General features: G+C 43.0%; 1 protein-coding gene across 1 annotated transcript in view; it reads left to right on the top strand.

Annotated features, from left to right (window-relative positions):
* Window positions 1-22,918, top strand: part of LOC126428230 (uncharacterized) — a 362,438-nt gene that overhangs the window by 316,561 nt on the left and 22,959 nt on the right. The window contains exons 7-9 of the mRNA XM_050090146.1: window positions 9,506-9,664; window positions 20,920-21,032; window positions 21,126-21,213. Of these exons, the coding sequence (XP_049946103.1) occupies window positions 9,506-9,664; window positions 20,920-21,032; window positions 21,126-21,213 (360 nt within the window). The remainder of the gene's footprint in view (window positions 1-9,505; window positions 9,665-20,919; window positions 21,033-21,125; window positions 21,214-22,918) is intronic.

The following is a 22,918-nucleotide window of genomic DNA, read 5'->3' on the forward strand; positions in this document are numbered from 1 at the left end:
AGAAAGTTACTAGTGGGACAGTAGTTGAACAGAACTGATCAAAATAGATTGGCATAAACACATCTTTATTAGAAGAAAATGTGTGATAGACCAAAGTCAGTGATGGCAAAATAAATTCATGAGTGTTCACAAGAAGAAGTGTCCAGGATTAAGGGTAATAAAGAACTGTGTTTGAATTGAGACAGAATGCTGAAAAATGTCTGTAGGACACGAATTTGTCACAGTGTGTACTTATAACTATAAGTTATTAAATCTTACAGCCATTTTAATAAGGGAAATGGTCAACTTTCATTACTCTATACATGAATTACTCAGTTATCTGGTAGGAAAAAAGAAATGCCATTCTTCTCATAATGATGAAAGGAAGTTTAACATTTTTCTTTAATATGTGCGAACACCCAGTTACCTTGAGTAACTGTCACAGTCATGATACAAAATATATAGAAGAGGTACACAAGTAATAATTGTAGAAAACAATTTACTGTTCTTCAAACAATGTTATAAAGCATTTATAATCTCCATTATTATAATTTTCTTCAAATTTTGTGTGCAAAAAGTAAGAAAACACTTCAGTTCTTTCTCTCGGAATTCTGTTATGTATTAGCTGATCAATAACACAGCAAGTGAGTAAACACTACATAAATTATTAAAGGATACTACAATGTGAGCATGTCCTCAGCAAAATGTAAAACAATTTTGTTGGGTTCTTTTTTGCATTGTACATTTCATTCCAATGTGTCATATTAGAATATTATTAGTGAAGTGTAAATATGCTCACATGCTCAGCGTATGCACTTGCTGCTCTGATGGAATAAAATGCATACTAAATTCATCACTAATAAAAATGAAAAAAATTATGCTGAAAAGATTAAAAACTAGCTAAACAAATGTATCCTCTCTGTTATCCACATAAATTATATCACACTGGGATTAAAAATCAATTTTAAATTCGTTCACTTATTTCACATATGTCGAATAGTCCTATACATGTCTGGTCACATTTTTTACTTGTATGTGTCAGTCAGTAAGGCTTATTACTTTGAAATATGTATATATTTCATCCAGTAGTGTACTTAAAACTAATGGCATAACAGGAGATCAAGTGGTAGTTCTACAAAGGAAGTATATCTTTCATGTTTGAAAATAATAATAAGAAGAGTGCTAATATTTTTGATACCATTATGTTTATAATAATAACTGCAGTAATTTTTAATAGTAATGGAAAATATCTGATAGATCAATGTTTTATGCATAATAAAACACATTGTGAGATATAGTAGTTAGCAGAGATATTTCTGACACACTTTGCATTTCATGAGAATATTACATTACTAAGAATGAATTCACTTCCTTTTAGCTAAATAATGCAGTGTTGATTATATTTGACCAGTCAAAATTTGGTGGCAAAATGGAGTTTTAGTGTGGGTTGTAGTTGTCATATGACTGCGGGACATGGTAGATATTCCAATGCACTGATGTGGAACCGATTTATGTTGCCAGCATATTTTGTATCCGAGACGTCAATTACATGTGTTTTTCAAGTGTTTCTTGCTGCCTACATTGTCTTATTGTTCAGCATATTTCGTTTAATATTGTATCACATTTGTGATAATCTTTACTTTTGATCTCAAAACGTGGCTTAGGTTCGTATTGTTCAACTGAAACACTCGTGTATTCACTGCACCAGGTTCCCAGAATTCAAACTCGTCTCTCTTCGGAATCACTTTGTTGGCACATCGTGAGGCAGCTGTGAAGCGCGTAGCTGCAGGTGCCTTCACTGTTTGAAAGCACACGTGAGAGGGACCGCTTCGTCTTGGCTGCTAGCATTCATGTCACATCGCATGTGGTTTCTCACATATGTAATGGGCGGTCAAATGAAAACCAGACATATAGAAAAAAAATAAGAAAACAGCTTATTATTTCAAAAGCCATAACTGTTAATACATGTATCCCACGGCGAGGCAAGGTGGTCAGTGCCCTCATGGAAAAATACGGCTGCCTACGGAATCGTGGTTCTAGCCGGGCATGCACCTCTTCGCCCGAAGCAAATCGACGGTTACGAATGTCTCTCTTCAGGGCTGCAAAAATGTGGAAATCATATGGGGAGAGATCGGGACTGTACGGAGGGTGTTTAAGGACTTCCCAGCGAAAGTTCTGCAGCATAGCGCTGTTTGACAAATGTCGATATATCGATATTTCCTATAGATGTATTGATATATAGCGGCGGCGACAGTTTTACAGCCAGCGTATCGATATCGAAATTGCAATATCGAGTGTCGATATTTTTATTTTATATTATATTTTTTTCGCAATTTTCGACAAATATTTGAAGTTGTTCTTTTGAAAGTGTGGTAGAACGTAATTTTACTTTCACTACTTTTTGAGCTTTAATCACGTCCAGTCTTTCGGTTTGACTGTGGGAAGCACGTTTAGGTGTGAAGAAATAGCACACCGGTTGTGTTAAAAAAAACTATTTTTGAAGCACCTAGTGTGCTATTTCTTCACATCAGCATTGTTCAAAAATAGTTGCTGAAAATGATGAACAAAAAATGTAGATGACAAGATTGATCTTTGCGGTGGACGGAGACGTGTTAGGGCATGTGATGACGTAATCGGCGCTCGGCGCTGGCAACGATTAACTTCGCCACACTGAAACTGCTGCATGGCTGGCGTTGGCAAAAATGAAAAAAAAAAAAAAAACCAGGGAAGTTGACATGAAGTGTTCCAGACAAATCCGATATGTGAAGAAACCGAACGACGGAACCATCGGTCACCTTTTATTGTGCCATTTACATGCAGTTACCATTGTCAGCAAAGTGTTTATCGCCAAGCGTCAACACGCATCTTTTTACTTTCAATCCTTTCTCTAAGGGAGATAAATAGGCTGCTAGCTGTTTGGCGTACAGAATACCTAATAATAAATCAATACTTAAATACACAGCTCTAAAACCGGCAGTATATTTCCAAAGTGCAGCCGATATTTATTTTTGGCCGATACGTCGATATTTTTGTCACTTATGTATCTATAACTTTTCCGATATATCCCAGGCCCGTAATGACGTTTTTTGAAAATATCTATATAGGAAACCCGATATTTTTAAACATGTCAACAGCCCTAGTCCGAACGACAGGCATACGAGCTCCGGGAAAGACGTGACAACCTCTTACTTTGACTGCAAGGGCCCATTGCTGGTTGCTGATTGACTTTCTGAGACACGCCGCCACAGTTAATGCACAGCCGACGTGGACACTTCGCAAAAACTGAGATCCATCATCATATCCAAACACGCAGGATTGTTGACGGGCGGTATCATTCTGTGGCGGCATAACGCCCGACCACGTGTCGCCGAGGTTCCTTAGATTGCACTACAGAAGTTTCGCTGCGATAGCCTAACACAATCTCTAGCCAGGCCCGATCTCTCCCCACGCGATTTACATATTTTTGCAGCTCTAAGTAGAGACATTCACAGCCATCGATTTGCTTCGGACAAAGGAAGTTCATCTATAACGAAACACAATTATTGCGTTGGAATTACTATTTCATAGTATAAATGACTTTCATATTATTTAATGAGAGTAGATGCGTTATGTTTGCAGGTAAGTAGTAATTATCTTGCCAAGTCGGTCACAGCGTCTAGGTCGGGTCCTTTGTTCGTATACAATCTATTAAAGAAGTTTGTCTAGGTTTCTTTTAAAATGGCGAGTCGATAGAACATTGTCGTTTTTAACCGTTTTCTTCTATATTTGCCTGTTCTTGAGGGATATGTAGCAACAACACGTTCCGGATATACAATATATCGTGCAACGTGGCTGTGTTAGAAGAAAGAAGAACATAATCAGACAGACAGTAACGTGTACCAACTACTAAACCCACTCTTACGCTATCTTATCCAACTCTGAACCTATCTGACGCTACTCTGATACACATGGCATCAAAATTACATTATATATGACGAGCCCAGGTTCCTGAACAGGGTATAGTCCAAGTTGGTATTAGCATGACAGTCTTAATTGAAACTGTTTTTCAGGTTTAATTTATATATTGTATTCTGAAAATAATTATTTCAGTAAAGATTTATAGGTCTAAAGATCAATAACAGAAGGTTGCAAATTTTGACTAGTTGAAAAATAGTAGCTTCCTATTGTTTTAGAAGATCAATTCTTTATTCATCTCAAAATAAGAAAAATTAATAATGAAGGTAGAAATATCCTTTTCATGAAAACTGAAGCATAGCAGTATTTTGTTTACTGAAAATATGTTTTTAGATCATTTAAGTTGACAATTGTGATCACTAATTTTCATGGTAGAAGATCGATATTATGAAATGGATCGCCATGAATAATGAATATATATTATCAGAAAAATAGTTTTTTGACAATCAGATATGATCAGAGATACCTACAGATGAGAAATATATAAATTAAGTAAGAAAATTAATCGAAGTCTGACCAAAGTTTATAGGGAATCGAACATTTCGGTTAAAATACGAAAGTTCCGAAGAGCCAAGGTGTATTACAGTAGGCAACACCAAACATTTTTCGATGAAGGCATAGATCGTTGTCTCTCACTGTGGGATAATTGTGTTAGTAGTTACGGTGATTAATTTTGAAATAATAAAGAGTTTCCATACTTTTCTTCCTTCTGTTTCATTTTCACTGGAGTGCCTCTTATACAGTGTGGTTCAAAAATAATTGTACACACTTCGTGGGAGCAATGTGAGTAATGTGTGGATCAAAATAAGAGTAAAATGTTGAATGAAGTTTTGCTCACAGCTGCTTTTTTCCAATTTGTGCTGTGTAATGTCATTTGTGGTAGGCATTACATCATGGAAAAAACAGTCTAGATCGCGACGGTACTTTATTAATACGACCTGTTTCGACCTATAATTAGGGCGTCTCCAGGCAGCACCATCAGCTGAAGTTGACAATGTGTACAACTGCCAGTTGACTGAGGTCAAGCTCAAGTTGACGATGCATACAACAGCCAGTTGACTGAGGTCAAGCTGAAGTTGATGATGCATACACCAGCATGGTGCTGCCTGGAGATGGTGTAAGTATAGACCGAAACAGGTCATTTTAATAAAGGATCATCGCTACCTGGACTCTGTTTTCACTGATTTTATATCGATTACAAGATCACTGCTTCCTAAAATGTTACCAAAAATTCTGAATTACATCATGGGCCAGTACAGGCTTTTGGTGTGTCATGTATGCCTGCATGTCGACTGATCTTGCTTTGTCGATGATGCCCCTGCACACTTCAGTCGGGAGTCAAGAGAGATCTCAAAATCGCTTATTCCAGTAAGTGAACAGGTCGTGTAGGCCCAGTTTCTTGGCCTGCCAGATCTCCGGATCCTAATCCCCTGGACTTTTACTTTTTGGGCCATCTCAGGGGCTCGTGTATGGTGTTGCAATTCAGAATGTAGCACAACTACAGCAGCGAACTAAAAATGGCTGTGCAGGTGTGGAGAATGAGATGAACAGAGCCTGCGACACTCGGGAGAGTGGTAAGGAGTTGAGCCCATCACTGTTCTCACCTACACATAGATAATTTTGAACACGTGCAGGGGTAAACGTACAGTACTAGGTAAGTTGAATTTCGGGTCGCTTCATGTTGTTGCTTTCTGAGAAGAATTAATGTGTTGCACTTGTGATCCCTACCCTGTTGCATAACTCTGAAATAAAAGCAATTTCAGACAAAATTTTGTTTAATGTTTGACTCTTGTTTTAATGCATACATTAGACCAAGGATTCCCAACCTGGGAGTGATTACACCGTGAGCGGTGAAATGAAATTTTCTGAGGGGTAAAAAACTAAACGATTCGATTCTGTTTCCGCCACGAAACTAAATTATTTTCAAAATATCATTAATATCACAATTCTGTAAGACTCTAATATTGACTATATAAATTAGTTGAATCAGAGCAGTGGAAATTGATGGTTCCTCACATAATTCATCCACTGCACACATACGTTGTGCTTTGTTCTGTACATCGCTGATGATGAAAGTGAGACATATGCGTAACAAATGCTAAATATCTGAAGATGATGTCTTCTCCGAGGTTTAGATAATACCTTGCTGCAGTCCAGAAATAGCCTCATTACTCACTTCGAAATAGATAAATGAATTATTTGACAGTACGACACGTCAGGAACTACATAAGAGCTACTATAGTGCTGTACACCGTATTATTATTATTATTATTATTATTACTATTACCATTTTTTGTAAACCTTCGTCTCCAGTTTTGTAAAAGCCTCGTCGCTACTGCTGTGGAGGCCGAGTTGCCACTGTTGTTGCTGTAGGCCGAGTCTGTGAGTCCATGAAACGGCTTCTAGTGCAGTACACCGCTAAGAAAATTTCTCCCTGTCACTATAACACTGCTATACCCCAGGGTCAGGTGACAGGATAGGAGAACGAAGGTTCTACAACACTCCAACAAATTAGTAACAAAGTCACAGAAATGAGTTAAAAAGGTTTACTTATCTTTGTGAGTTGTTGAATAATGAAGTCTGCAACACTGCTTGTAATATAACGAAAGAAAGGCCCTCAATGGCTAAGTGCAAATAGTTGTATGTAAACTTCACAGTGTCCATTATAATTATCCGGGCTGTTATGCAGTGGTCGGTTGATGAATTCTGTGTCGATTCCCAACGTTTCGTCTCCGACTGCCGGAGACATCTTCAAGGGGGTCCGTAGCTCGATGGAAGGTCCAACACAGCCACTGGCTCAGTCAGTAGCGAGCCAGTGGGTGTGTTGGACCTTCCATCGAGCTACGGACCCCCTTGAAGATGTCTCCGGCAGTCGGAGACGAAACGTTGGGAATCGACACAGAATTCATCAACCGACCACGGCATAACAGCCCGGATAATTATAATGGACATGATATTTCCGGCCGTGAAAGTCTACATTTTAGTATCACAGTACGTAGCAAACGCAATTTACAACAACTGTCTGTTCACTTCTAAGAGTTCACTAAACGACGATCCCTGTGTAAGTCAGCCCTGGACGACGACCTACAACTGCGTGGGCGAGAGCAGCTCTTCTGAGTAGTCTTCTTTCCGTCAGTGGCGGATTGTACTCGGCCAGAAACTGGCCGAGGCGAAGTCGATATCGTCATCCTCGGTCACTCCCGTGGCGCTGGTCGAACTCGCAGAGTGGCGTCTCTCTCTACGGCACTGCCTCCAGCTGGCTTTTGCCCTGGCCGTGTCTTATTCGGACGACACAGCACTATTACTGTTAGTGGCTGTGGTCAGACACAAAGCACTAACAGCCTAAACTCGTCCAGTTTCTGCCAGTTCAGAAGTAAGGAGCGCAGCAATGAAGTGATCTCTGAACAGTAAGTATAGCGCACATATTTTAACTTGTTAGATTTTGAAAGGCTGTTAGAGTGTGCAGGTAAAGGTAATGCTGTAGTGCAGAGCAGTAATGCAAGGGAAGTATGTTTTGCAACAAAAGTCTGCCCTCACTATGTATAGTTGGCTTTCTTATCTGAGAAGGAGTTGCAGCAAGCGCTTGCGATGCAGTACGAACTGCTTCATCATTCATTCTAACACACACACAAAGAGAGAGAATATCACTCATCTTTCATCATTTTAAAAATAAAAATATTCCAAGAAGTCTTCCTCTCTATAGTTTAGTTAGGTGCTAAAGTCGGTGATAATGAATAATGCGGGCAGGTGGAGGAGGGGGGGGGGCGTAAGGTGGGGGTACTAGCTAATACCTGACTGTACTCAGGGGTAACGGTCTAAGAAAGACTGGGCAACCACTGCACTAGACGTACGAATTGTGTACAGTTACTTTTGAATCACCCTGTATATACGACGGTTGGAACTTTAATACTGGCAACTATTTGTTTACAGCTCATAGATACGTGTTTCAAAGTTTTACTGACCTTCAAAGTAGTCACCAGCATTGTGTATAACCCGTTGCCAGCGATGTGGAAGTCGTAGGATACTCTTAGCAGTGCCAGTTGACAGTCTGAGCGGCGCAGTCTATTGCCCGACGAATTTGTAGCAGTTCTGAAGCGAATCCCGTCAAGTGTTTCCTTCAGTTTAGAAATCGAGTTGAACTTACGAGGGCTTAAGTCAGAGGAGTGCAGTAGGTGGTAAAACACTTAGCAACCCCATCGGTCAAACAGATCAGTAACAGCTTGCACTGTATGTGCTTGAGCACTGTCCTGCAAAATGGTGGTCAGGTCCTGCAGTAAGTGTCATCACTTCTGTCTCTATGCTGTTCATTTTTGGAACGCAACCTACGACCAACTTAGAGACAGAAGTGATGACACTTTCTGCAGGATCTGACCACCATTTTGGAGGACAATACTAAATCACATACAGTACAAGCTGTTACTGATTTGTTTGACTGATGGGGCTGCTAAGTGCTATACCACCTACTGCACTCCCCTGACTTAAGCCCTCGAGAGTTCAACTCGATTTCTAAACTAAAGGAAACACTTCACTGCATCCGCTTCAGAACTGCTACAAATTCGTTGGGCAATAGACCGCGCCGCTCGAACCGTCACTACAACTGGCACTGCTAAGAGTATCCTACGACTTCCACGTCGCTGACAACGGGTTACACACAATGCTGGTGACTACTCTCAAGGTAAGTAAAACTCTGAAATAGGTATCTATTTTGTACGGACTGTAAGTAAATAGTTGCCACTATTAAAGTGGCTGACGCTACAGATCACTTTATTAATAATTATAATACAACGTTACATCACCAGTTAGAGTTACATTTTCAGCAAGTACACCAAGTCCTTTCATCCATACATGTATTTTTTCATCATTACTAACTTTACGACATGAGTGGGTATACAATGTAAAAGGCATATTGCTATATACACAACTAGGTCTAGATTGGGTCTTAGCATCTATTCCACAATGCCAGGTCTTGTAAGCGATGACATCTCGGTCGGCGAATGATTCCAATCCAGGTAGAGAGGCATTCTCAGATCGGACGATGGCTAGAGTGCACCAACCACTTCCAGTATTCCCTGTGCCAGCATCAAGACTAAAATTCACTCGACATCCTCGGAAAAATATAGGTCCATTCAATGTAACACTTTGTGCAGTTCCATTTGTGCCAAGTTTATTTTCGAGGCTTAATATGTGTTTGTAGTCAGGCATACGGTCCAGTGCCGTGTCACAGAGTTCAGAGTCCGTGCCACAACAGGGTGAGTTAGCGAGTTTACACAGCCTCCACATGTCCGTGAACTCGTGTGCGGTAAAACAAATGTGTAAATGTTCACGACACGGCAAAGCCTGCAGCTCAAAGCTCTAGGTTTCAGCAGGGTGCTAGGATACATTCTGACAGTTTTGGTCCGACTACCGACATCAGTATGACGGAGGACGACTTGTCGTGCCTGTGCGCACGAGACACGGTGGGTGGCCCGGTTCACGGCTCGCTTCCTGCTGTGTCTGGTGAGCGCAGCGGAGGGTCGGCTGCTCGCAGACACGCCCCACCACCCTTCTGATACCTGAATGCCTGTGCCTGCAGGGCTGGACGGATAACTCGACGCTGAGGACGGCAGAGAACCAGCGCTACCGCCGCTACAACGGCCACAACAACCAGCTCAACAGCAGCATCAGCTTCACCAGCAGGAACAACAGCAACAGCAGCAACAACTGTCTCACCTACAATGGCCACAAGGAAGAGGTCTGTATCCACACACATTCAGGTTACTCGTAATGATTTTTTATCTGGCACGAAGCATCTAGCATAGTGTGGTGTACCCAAAAGGGACAAAACGATAAAATTCCCATATTTTTTCCATAACTCATTGCGCGAGCCTGAGAACCCCAAGAATAAAATTTGACGCAGTTTAAATAAGTCTTGCCCAGCCGGTTGGCCGTGCGGTCTAACGCACGTCTTTCCGATCGGGAAGGAGCGCCCGGTTCCCGGCACGAATCCACCCGGCGGATTTGTGTCAATGTCCGGTGAACTGGCCAATCTGTCGATGGTTTTTAGACGGTTTTCCATCTGCCTCGGCGAGTGCTGGCTAGTTCCCCTTATTCCGCCTCAGTACACTATGTCGGTGATTTCTGTGCAAGCAAGTTCTCCACGTACGCGTACACGACCATTACTGTACCACGCAAACATAGGGGCTACACTCGTCTGGTGTGAGACGTTCCTGGGGTGGGGGGGGGGGGTGGGGGGGAGGGGAGGGGGTCCTACGGGCGCCGAACCGCGCGATAACCCTGGGTTCGGTGTGGGGCGGCGGAGGGGTGAAGTGAACTGCGGTAGTCGTCGTGGGGTTGCAGACCATTGCGGCTGCAGCGGGGACGGAGCCTCTCCGTCCTTTCTAGGTCCCTGGTTAACATACAATACAATACAAATAAGTCTTACTGTATCTCAAAGGGTTGACACACTGAGGCGACAAAAGACATGGGACAGACACAGATGGCGGTGGTATCGCGTACACAACGAATAAAAGGGCAGTGCATGGCGAAGCTGTCAGTTGCACTCAGGTGATCCCTGTGAAAACGTTTCTGACGTGATTATTTTATATATTTATTTATTTAACCTGATCAGATTAGGGCCATCAGGCCCTCTTTTACATCGGACCAGTGTTCCACACATGCAGCATTTCACACATCAGAGTTACATCATGAAAATAGTTTAAATAGGAAAATTATATTACTCTAGTGACAATATGATTAAAGAGTAATGACTAAGACCTAATAAAGTAAGTGCTGGCAATATTTTTACTACAGGTGCAATACATACAAATTATGATAAAAGCAATAATAGTAACAGTAAAAAAATCAGATAATAATGATAAACATGAGAAAAATTGGCAATAGTAATGAAGATTTGTGCAGATGTACATTAATATCTTGGTGTGTAAAGTAGATGTTTACTAGTATAGAGAGTTTTGGGGAAGGGAGATTTAAGGAGGGGGAAAGAGGGAAGTAATGAGGTGAAGTGCATTCATGTACAGAGGAAGGCATTACTGTTGCTTAAGTAGATACGTCATTAACTGTTTTTTGAGGCCGGACATGTTTTTAAGTTCTCTAACATAACGAGGGAGGCTATTCCAGAGTCGGGTTCCCGCTACTGTAAGTGACTTGGAGAAGGTGACGGAGCGATGCAGTGGAACAGAGAGGATTTTATTATGATGGGAACGTGTGTTTCTGTCTTGTTGTTCCGACATAAGCGTTAAGGACGAGGAGAGATATGAGGGACAGTTGCCATTTATAAGGCAGTAGATGAGACAGAGTGTATGGAAATCTCTTCGTTTGTCTGCACGCATCCAGGACAATTTTGCATATGCTATAGAAATGTGATCAAAAAGTCGAACGTCACAGATACATCGGACGCAGGCATTCGTGACCAGTTCCAGACGTCGCCAATTTTTCTGAGAGAGGCCTTGTAGGATAATATCGCTGTAGTCAAAGATTGGGAGTATAAGCGTTTGTACTAATTTCTTTTTCAGATCGAAAGCGAAGAGTTTTTTATATTTTTGTAGGACATGAAGGGATGCTGATGCTTTTTTGCACACTGCACTTTCGTGCTCTGTCCAATTTAGATTTTCATCTATTATTACTCCCAAATGGCTGCACGGCCGCAATTAACACACTTTGAACGCAGAATGGTAGTTGGAGGCAGATACTTTGGACATTCCACTTCGGAAATCGATGGGAATTCAGTATTTCGAGGTCCACAGTGTCTAAGGTCTGCCGACAGTACCAAATCTCATGCGTTACCTCACATGGCGGACAACACAGCGGCGGACGGTCTTCACGTAACGACCGAGAGCAGCGTCGTTTTCGTAGAGTTGTCAGTGCTTTCAGACAAGCAATACTGCGTGAAAAACTGCAGAAATCGATGTGGGACGCACAAAGACGTATCCGTCAGGGGAGTGCAGAGAAATTTGGCGTCAACGGGCTGTGGCAGCAGAAGAGCGACGTGAATGCGTTTGCTAACAGCACGTTATCGCCTGCTGCGCCTCGTCTGGGCTCATGATCATACCAGTTGGACCCTTCACTGCAAAACCGTGGCCTGATCAGATAAGTTCAGATTTTAGTTGGTAAAAGCTGATGGCGGGTTCGAGTGTTTCGCATACCCCACGATCCGGCCGGAGTGGCCAAGCGGTTCTAGGCGCTACAGTCTGGAACCGCGAGACCGCTACCGTCGCAGGGTCGAATCCTGCCTCGGGCATGGATGTGTGTGTTGTCCTTAGGTTAGTTAGGTTTAAGTAGTTCTAAGTTCTAGGGGACTGATGACCTCAGAAGTTAAGTCCCATAGTGCTCAGAGCCATTTGAACCATATGAACCATACCCCACGAAACGATCTACCACAGAACTGCAAATCTGTATTTGCAATTCGAGTGTAGCAGATAAAGGCGACATAAAAATGAGGAAGCTTGCATACTTTGCCTGCTTTCATTCCATAATGTCATATGGTATAATATTTTGGGGTAACTCTTTAAGTCAAACAAACGTTTTCAGATCCAAAAGCGTGTAATACGTATTATTTGTGGAGTAAATTCACGGACGTCCTGTAGAAACCTCTTCAAAGAACTGGGTATACGTAGCCTCTCAGTATATTTACTCCTTAATTAAATTTGTCCTAAATATCTCTTTCTCCAACAAACAGCTCAGTTCATACATACACCACTGGCCACTAAAATTGCTACACCACGAAGATGACGTGCTACAGACGCGAAATTTAACCGTCAGGAAGAAGATGATTAGCTTCTCAGAGCATTCACACAAGGTTGGCGCCGGTGGCGACACCTACAACGTGCTGACATGAGGAAAGTTTCCAACCGATTTCTCATAGACAAACAGCAGTTGACCGGCGTTGCCTGGTGAAACGTTGTTGTGATGCCTCGTGTAAGGAGGAGAAATGTGTTCCATCACGTTTCCGACTTTGATAAAGGTCGGCTTGTAGCCTGTCGCGATTGCGGTTTATCCTATCGCGACATTGCTGCTCGCGTGTAACAGGCATCATATCCGCATGGCTGTAACGGATCGTGCAGCCACGTCTGGATCCCTGAGTCAACAGATGGAGACGTTTGTAAGACAACCACCATCTGCACGAACAGTTCGACGAAGTTTGCAGCAGGGTGGACTATCATTTCGGAGACCGTGGCTGCGGTTACCCTTGACGTTGTATCACAGACGGGAGCGCCTGCGACGGTGTACTCAACGACGAAGCTGGGTGCACGAATGGGAAACCGTCATTTTTTCGGACGAATCCAGTGTTTGGCGACATCGCGGTGAACGCACATTGGAAGCGTGTATTCGTCATCGCCATACTGGCGTATCCCCCGGCATGATGGTGTGGGGTGCCATTGGTTACACGTCTCGGTCACCTCTTGTCCGCACTTTGAACAGTGACGTTACATTTCAGATGTGTTACGACCCGTGGCTCTACCCTTCATTCGATCCCTGTGAAACCCTACATTTCAGCAGGATAATGCACGACCGCATGTTGCAGGTCCTGTACGGGCCTTTCTGGATACAGAAAATGTTCGACTGCTGCCCTGGCCAGCACATTCTCCAGATCTCTCACCAACTGAAAACCTTTGGTCAATGGTGGTCGAGCAACTGGCTCGTCACAATACGCCAGTCACTACTCTTGATGAACTGTGGTATCGTGTTGAAGCTGCATGGACAGCTGTACCTGTACACGCCATCCCAGCTCTGTTTGACTCAATGCCCAGGCGTATCAAAACCGTTATTACGGCCAGAGGTGGTTGTTCTGGGTATTGATTTCTCAGGATCTATGCAGCCAAATTGCGTGAAAATGTAATCACATGTCAGTTCTAGTATAATATATTTGTCCAATGAATACCCTTTTATCATCTGCATTTCTTGTTGGTTTAGCAATTTTAATGGGCAGTAGTGTACAATACCAGGAACAAAAATGATCTGCACAAGCACTTAAAAGCACTTACTCTAGTTCAAAAATGGGTCCACTGCTCAGGAACACTCGTCTTCAATAATTTGCCAGCAAACATAAAAAATTTAGTTACAAATACAGATCAGTTTAAAAGGAGCCTGAAAGACTTACTAGTGGCCAACTCCTTCTACTCCACTGACGAATTTTTTAATAGAAACAAATGATGTATTGTATATACTCATACTATTAGTATTGTTATTTCAGCTTAAAAAAATAATGTTGTATTGTATATACTCATACTATTAGTACTGTTATTTCAGCTTAAAAAAACTGACATGTTCTACACCAACGAGGATCTCCTCAGCACGGATCTGTGGAACGAAAAACTAATCTGATCTGATCTGAATCTGACCTAAGTTGTCAATGAGGCATTTTGCAAGCTGTTAGTGCCTCCATAATGGTGTGGGTGTGTTTACACGGAATGGACTGGGTCCTCTGGCCCAACTGAACCGATCATTGACTGGAAATGGTTATATACGGCTATTGGAGACCATTTGCAGCCAATCACGGACTTATTGTTCCCAAACAACGATCGATTCTTGTGGGTTACAGTGGGCCATGTCACAGGGTCACAGTTGTTCGTGACTTGTTTTAAGAACATTTTGGACAGTTAGAGCGAATGATCAATTCAACATGAATCCCATCGAACATTTATGGGACATAATCGAGAGGTGAGTTTGTGCACAAAATACTGAACCGACAGCACTTTCGCAATTATAGACAGCTATAGAGGCAACATGGCTCACTATTTCTTCAGGTGACTTCCAACAGCTTGTTGACTCCCCCCCATGTCGAGTGGACAAAAGAAGATCCGACGTGATGTTAGAAGACGGGGTCCCCCACGACTTTTGTCATTTCTGTGTGTATCCCAAAGTATTGATTAGTTAGGCAGTCAATAGTTTTTTTGGAAGCCACATTACTGTAACATGGAAGAGATTTCTCATTAGCATCTGCAAAGTACACCTTTCTACGAGAGTCACTCCAAAAGAAATGCACACTATTTTTTTTAAAAATCCATTTTTTATTCCATATGTTTGTAAGTTTTACAGTGTGTAGATACATCCTTTAGGAACAATATTTTCATTCCTCCACATAATTTCCATCCCTCTCAACTGCCTTACGCTATCTTGGAACCAGCGTCTGCATACCCGCACGGTAAAATTCTGTACCAACCTGTTGGTGCCACTGTTTCGCAGCGTGCACAAGGGAGTCATCATATTCAAACCTTGTTCCACGAAGAGAGTCTTTCAGTTTCCCAAAGAGATGATAGTCACATGGAGCCAGGTCAGGACGGTAAGGCGGGTGTTTCAGTGTTGTCCATCCGAGTTTTGTGATCGCTTCCACGGTTTTTTGACTGACATGTGGCCGTTCATTGTCGTGCAACAGCAAAACATCCTGCTTTTGCCGATGTGGTGGAACACGACTCGGTCGAGCTTGAAGTTTCTTCACTGTCGTCACATATGCATCAGAATTTATTGTGGTTCCACTTGGCATGATATCCAGAAGCACCGTAGCCATAACTTTTCCAGCAGAAAGTCATCTTCACCATTTCGTACTGTTGCAAAAGTTCGCTGCATACCGTTTTTCTTGTTTCTTTGAGAGCCACTGTCAACATCCTGGGAACCCACCTGGCACAAACCTTTTTTAACGCCAACCCTTTCAGTATTCTGCAAACACTTCCTTCCCCTATCCCATCGTAGCGTGACAATTCGTTCACTGTGATGCGTCTGTCAGCAGTCACCAACTCGTTAACTCTCTGCACACTGTCTGGAGTGTGTGCAGTACGAGGCCTGCCGCTGCGAGGACAATCCTCAATATTGCCGTGCCCGCTTTCGTCACGTAACCTGCTTGCCCACCGACTAACTGTACTGCGATCCACAGCAGCATCTCCGTACACCTTTTTCAACCTCTTGTGGATGTTTCCCACTGTCTCGTTTTCACACCACAGGAATTCTATGACAGCACGTTGCTAATGACGAAAGTCAAGTGTAGCAGCCATGTTGGAGACATGCTGTGACGGCGCCACTCACGGGAAAGGTTGAACTGAGTTTGAAGACAAGGGGGAAGGATGTATCTACACACTGTAAAACTTTCACTCATGCAGAATGAAAACTATTTTTGCAAAAATAGTGTGCATTTCTTTTGGAGTGACCCCCGTATACTATTAATATAAATATGGCTACTGCCTTTTTCATTTAACGATCTGAAATGACACTTTCTTGTGATTAAATCCAGTGTTTTGAGTGAGCTGGGAAATGAAGAGAGAAAATATTTGCTAAAAAATATTAATATTCACGTACCAGTAACGTTAGGTTAGGTCTGCTATTGAACATTAAAAATCTGTTGCAAGCCTGGGCATCGGTTTCCTTGACCCTATATGATGCAATTCTCAAAAATTCATCTTTGTACATTAGCAGATATCCGAGTAGTCCTAAGCATAAATCATTTCCAGATATGAAAAATATTGATGGTAGATGAATATATGTAGCTTATAAGTTATGAATTCCAAGATCCTTGATTCGATCCTCCCTGGTACCATTCTCTTTTATTTATTTGTAAATTCGATATTTATTATCAGATATTAACTGACCAATATTGTATCATGATTTCGCCTTTTTTCAGTTTTTCGTCGTTCCTAAGTTACTTCTATATTCTATGTATATATTCTATATCTAATGCGTCTAACGCAACTAAATGGAAGGCTGTTTGTTTTGTGCCATATCCGTATTGCTTCTTTTTATTTGTTAACATCTTCAGTGGTCTGTAATACATTTTAGTTTTACGTATACGATAAGTCATATATATTGATTGCAAATATGTTAATATATTACAGTTTTTTGGTATTGTCTTATTTTTAGGTAAGATACCACTTTTTGGAGCAAAAGTTTCCTTAGATTAAATTACTCTTTGACTGTACTTACAATTTTATAAGTCAGTCTGTGTCATCCTTGAGACATGACAGCATAAACAAAACACAAACTCAAACCACACTGTAACGGTTGCCAACAAAATTCGCTCAGTAGAAGAGATGTGTTTCACAGTAGTGAAGATGAACAAGAGCTCATTCTACACATTTTTGTCTTGTTTTGACACTTGCTATCTCCTCTGAAAATTTGTCAGTAGAGTTCTTGCCCACCCTGTATATCAAGTTTTACACTGGATGACCGCCACTTTAAAAACATAAACCTCTAGGCAACATTTTGGAACTACAAACTAAGTTGGACATAATGGGTCGTACAAATAAAACTCAGAATCTGTTTTATTTTCGGAATTTCGGAGAACATTCTCAAATTCGCATCAGTGAAGCGAGTCGGAGCAGATTCTTCATCCGAGAATGTTCTCAGGTTGAGTATAAGGGAGGGGAAGTTGCTCAATGCGAAGAACGTTCTCCGATTTCGTATGGGCAAAACTAGAAGCGTTTCTCGAAAACGGAGAACATTCTCCGTTTTTTAACTGAGCTCTGTAACACTGAGTAAGTTCTGTTGACGTTAAGTTTTACTAAGTTTTTTTAGTAAAAATGACGATTTATAGAAAAAAGATATACATAGCCCGAAGAAACACTGAAGAGAAAAACTATAGAATTTTATACACGTTTAAAAATAAAAGCAGTATGGATGGTGGATTTCCTTCCTGACAGTTATGAAAGAAGGGGGTGGGGCATCTTTCACACGAAGCGAAAATGAATACATTTTTGTGCTGTGTAACAGACCCAGGTTTTCAGACTGGAGTAGCAGAAGACTGAAGTACACAACTGTGTCACTGACACTTTCAGCTGTTCTTCATCACAGCATAAATCTTACATTTTTTTATGTTCGAAACAAGTAGGCGGATCAGAAAAAAATTAGTTAGCGCTTTACTGCAAACCTGGCGACGTGTTTCTCGTAACGAAACCGATCGGGCGACCTTGTAAGTACTTGACGCGCGAAGAGACTATTATGCGCCATATTTGACGAAAGTTATTTCGAGTTAGAAAATTCTGATAATTCCTGTTAGGAGTAGATAAAAATGTGATGCATTTGATGTATTCTTAAGATTCCGTTCTCGTAATGTACTCACCTAACTATAATAACAAAAATATTCCCGCATGTCGAAAATTCGGTAGAATCGTCAGAAAACGCATTTTCGAAAAGTGTTCGTAATCGCCTTAATAATTTTTGCTACACATGAAACTAAAATCGAAACGTAGGGCAACTCTCCCAGAATACATTGATGCCAGTTCTATACTGCTACGCAGAATGGTTTGCCTGTTTGAGCACCGAGCGAGGTGGCGCAGTGGTTAGCACACTGGACTCGCATTCGGGAGGACGACGGTTCAGTCCCGTCTCCGGCCATCCTGATTTAGGTTTTCCGTGATTTCCCTAAATCGTTTCAGGCAAATGCCGGGTTGGTTCCTTTGAAAGGGCACGGCCGATTTCCTTCCCCATCCTTCCCTAACCCGAGCTTGCGCTCCGTCTCTAATGACCTCGTTGTCGACGGGACGTTAAACACTAACTACCACCACCACCACCACCACCTGTCTGAGCAAGTCGAATGAAAGGTAAGATTACGCTTTCTGTTCTGTGCTGGATTCGGCGGACGACACAAACCAAGACCCTCCTGAAGAAGGCGGGGAGATAGTGGGGAAGAAGTCCCTCATCAGAGAAAACGCTTCAAATCTTTTATTCATACGAAACTGAAAACTTTCTCTGAGAACGTTCTTTTGGTGTGAAAATGTTCTCTTTTTTATTCATAAGACCTGATGCCAGTTCAGAAACAAGTTCTTAGTTACGTAAATTGAAGCTTGAAGGGAGGGGGGGAGGGGGAGAAAGGAAACGAAAGGGAAGGAAGTATTGACGTCAACTGTACTGAGATTTTATGTGGAACCAGCGGCGATGAGTGAAAATGTATGTCAGACTGACATTCGAAGCCAGGATCTCCTGCTGACAGGGCAGCCACCCTCATTCCCACAGAGCGCCACCTGCCTGCAGACCCGCCCACCTCATCCGTGCTCAGGTTCCTGCAGGTGGTCCAATGTAGCTGCTCATCCACACTGAAGGTGTGGCGAATCACTTATATGAATGTGTGGTGTCCGAAACAACACGTGCTGTGCATTTGTATCAGCTCTTAGTTACACTACTGCCCATTAAAATTGCTACACCACGAATATCACGTGCTACAGACACGAAATTTAACCGACAGGAAGAAGATGCTGGAAATGCAAATTATTAGCTTTTCAGAGCATTCACACAAGGTTGCCGCCGGTGGTGACACTTACAACGTGCTGATATGAGGAAAGTTTCCAACCGATTTCTCATACACAAACAGTAGTTGACCGGCGTTGCCTGGTGAAACGTCGTTGTGATGCCTCATGTAAGGAGGAGAAATGCGCACCATCACGTTTCCGACTTTGATAAAGGTCGGATTGTAGCCTGTCGCGATTGCGGTTTATCGTATCGCAACATTGCTGCTCGCGTTGGTCGAGATCCAATGACTGTTAGCAGAATATTGAATCGGTGGGTTCAGGAGGGTAATACAGAACGCCATGCTGGATCCCAACGGCCTCGTATCACTAGCAGTCGAGATGACAGGCATCTTATCCGCACGGCTGTAACGGATCGTGCAGCCACGTCTCGATCCCTGAGTCAATAGATGGAGGCGTTTGCAAGACTACAACCATCTGCACGAACAGTTCGACGACGTTTGCAGCAGCATGGACTATCAGCTCGGAGACTGTGGCTGTGGTTACCCTTGACGCTGCATCACAGAGACGAGCGCGTGCGATGGTGTACTCCACGACGAACGTGGGTGAACGAATGGCGAAACGTCATTTTTTCGGATGAATCCAGGTTCTGTTTGCAGCATCACGATGGTCGCATCCGTGTTTGGCGACATCGCTGTGAACGCACATTGGAAGCCTGTATTCGTCATCGCCATACTGGCGTGTCACGCCGTGTGATGGTATGGGGTGCCATTGGTTACACGTCTCGGTCACCTCTTGTTCGCATTGACTGCACTCTGAACAGTGGACGTTACATTTCAGATGTGCAATGACCCGACTCGATCCCTGCAATACCCTACATTTCAGCAGGATAATGCATGGCCGCATGTTGCACGTCTTGTACGGGCCTTTCTGCATACAGAAAATGTTCGACTGCTGCCCTGGCCATCACAATTTCCAGATCTCTCACCAACTGAAAACGTCTGGTCAATGGTGGACGAGCAACTGGCTCGTCACAATACGCCAGTCACTACTCTTGATGCATGGGCAGCTGTACCTGTTCACGCCTTCGCTCTGTTTCACTCAATGCGCAGGCGTATCAAGGCCGTTAGTACGGGCAGAGGTGGTTGTTCTGGATACTGCTTTCTACATCTACATCTACATACAAACTCTGCAGTCCACCATACGGTGCGTGGCGGAGGGTACCTCGTAGCACAACTAGCATCTTCTCTCCCTGTTCCACTCCCAAACAGAACGAGGGAAAAATGACTGCCTATATGCCTCTGTACAAGCCCTAATTTCTCTTATCTTATCTTTGGGGTCTTTCCACGAAATGTAAGTCTGCGGCAGTAAAATTGTACTGCAGTCAGCCTCAAATGCTGGCTCTCTAAATTTCCTCAGTAGCGATTCACGAAAAGAACGCCTCCTTTCCTCTAGAGACTCTCACCTGAGTTCCTGAAGCATTTCCGTAACACTCTCATGATGATCAAACCTACCAGTAACAAATCTAGCAGCCCGCCTCTGAATTGCTTCTATGTACTCCCTTAATCCGACCTGATAGGGATCCCAAATGCACCCAAATTCCGTGAAAATGTAACCACATGTCAGTTGTAGTATATTTGTCCAACAAATACCCATTTATCATCTGCATTTCTTCTTGGTGTAGCAATTTTAATGGTCAGTAGTGTATTAACCAAGGATCAAACTTGGGCAACAAAAAGAAGCACTATTCTACTAGGTACAGCCATTTTCCCTGCACCTCATCAGTGCCCAGGTAAATGCCATGTGTTGCGTGTGCCCACAGGACTCTGGCGGCGTGGAGTTGGTACCCCTGCTGACGAGGCGACGGCCGCCGCAGGCGCCGAGGCACCCGCTGGCCTCCACTGACGTCACCCGCGTCCGCTCCGAGCCCCCCAGGTGTGTAGCTCCCCCCACGTAGTGTAGGCGAGCCCCGGCCGGCCTCTGTTGCCCGGACACTCTGACGCTGTGCCTTGTTTGTTTACTTTGCAGCGCGAGCCCGCGGTCCTGGCTCAAGTCGGGCAGTGACTACATCCAGGAGCTGTCCCGCCAGGTGACCACCAAGCAGCAGGAGCAGCAGGTACAGTACAGTAGTGCCAACTTAACACACCACACGGGCAATAGCTGCGAGGAAATCTCACCCCTCACTCACTACGGTCACACACAGCCTCATTCAAATTGTGTTCTGTGAATGAATGGAACGTTTTCAAATTTGATGGACTGGGTTGTTGCATCAACAGTCTGTACTTTCAATTCCTCAGGTTTCGCATTTACAAGGGCCACTCAATAAGTAATGAATCAGATTTTTTTTCTGAATGCAGGTTGGTTTTATTGAGGATTACAATACACCATACCATTCCCCATTCTTTTGGCTAAAAAACCCTATTTTTCAACGTAATCTGAGTCCAGTGTGACGGCCTTGCGCCATCTTACTGGGAGGGGATACATGCCCGCACGGTACCAGTCTACTGCTCGACATCCGAGCCAGTGTCTCGACACATCTGCGAGCTCCCCATCAACCGCGTACTGTTTCCTGTACAGTTCATCCCTCGTTGGGCCAGATAGATGAAAACCGGAAGGTGTGAGGTGCAGGCTGTAGGGTGGATGAGGAAGAGCAGTCCAGTGAAGTTTTGTGTTCCCCTGGTGTGCACAGACTTTAGTGATTCCTTGCGTTGTCATTGAAAGGAGGAGTTCGTTTCAATTTTCGTGGCGAAGAACATACGTAAGTTGCGTCTTCAATTTTATGAGGGTAGCACAAAACATTTCAGAGATGATCATTGCGTCATTAGGAAGGACATCAGACAGGATAACCCTTTCAGAGTCACCATGCTTTCACCAGCTCAGGGTGCGGCTTTGAACTCATCTACTACTTTAAGTGTCTCGTTTCCTAAGCTAATTCCTTCAACATCACCTGATTTAATTCGACTACATTCCATCATCCTCGTTTTGCTTTTGTTGATGTTCATCTCATATCCTCCTTTCGAGACACTGTCCATTCCTTTCAACTGCTCTTCCAAGTCCTTCGCTGTCTCTGATAGAATTACAATATCATCTGCCAACCTCGAAGTTTTTCATTTCTTCTCCATAGGTTTTAATTCCTCCTCGAAATTTTTCTTTTGTTTCCTTTAAAGTTTGCTCAATGTATAGACTGAATAACATCGGGGAGAGGCTACAACACTGCCTCACTCCCTTCCCAACCACTGCTTCTCTTTCATGCCCATCAACTCTTATAACTGCCATCTGGTTTCTGTACAAATTGTAAATAGCCTTTCGCTCCCTGTGTTTTACCCCTGCCACCTTCAGAATTTGAAAGAGAGTATTCCAGTCAACATTGTCAAAAGTTTTCTCTACAAATTCTAGAAATGGAGGTTTGCCTTTCCTTAATCTAGCTTCTAAGGTAAGTCGTAGGGTCAGTATTACCTCACGTGTTCCAACATTTCTACGGAATCCAAACTGATTTTCCCCGACGTCGGCTTCTACCAGTTTCTCCATTCGTATGTAAATAATTCCCGCTGCTATTTTGCAGCAGTGACTTATTAAACTGATACTTCGGTAATTTTCACACCTGTCAACACCTGCTTTGTCAACACCTGCTTTCTTTGGGACTGGAATTATTCTATTCTTCTTGAAGTCTCATGGTACTTTGCCTGTCTCATGCATCTTGCTTACCAGATGGTAGAGTTTTGTCTGGGGTGGCTCTTCCAAGGCTGTCAGTAGCTCTAAAGGAATTTTGTCTACTCCCAGGGCCTTGTTTCGACTTAGATCTTTCAGTGCTCTATCAAATT

Source organism: Schistocerca serialis, chromosome 12 (assembly GCF_023864345.2).
Source record: "Schistocerca serialis cubense isolate TAMUIC-IGC-003099 chromosome 12, iqSchSeri2.2, whole genome shotgun sequence".
NCBI lineage: Eukaryota > Metazoa > Arthropoda > Insecta > Orthoptera > Acrididae > Schistocerca > Schistocerca serialis.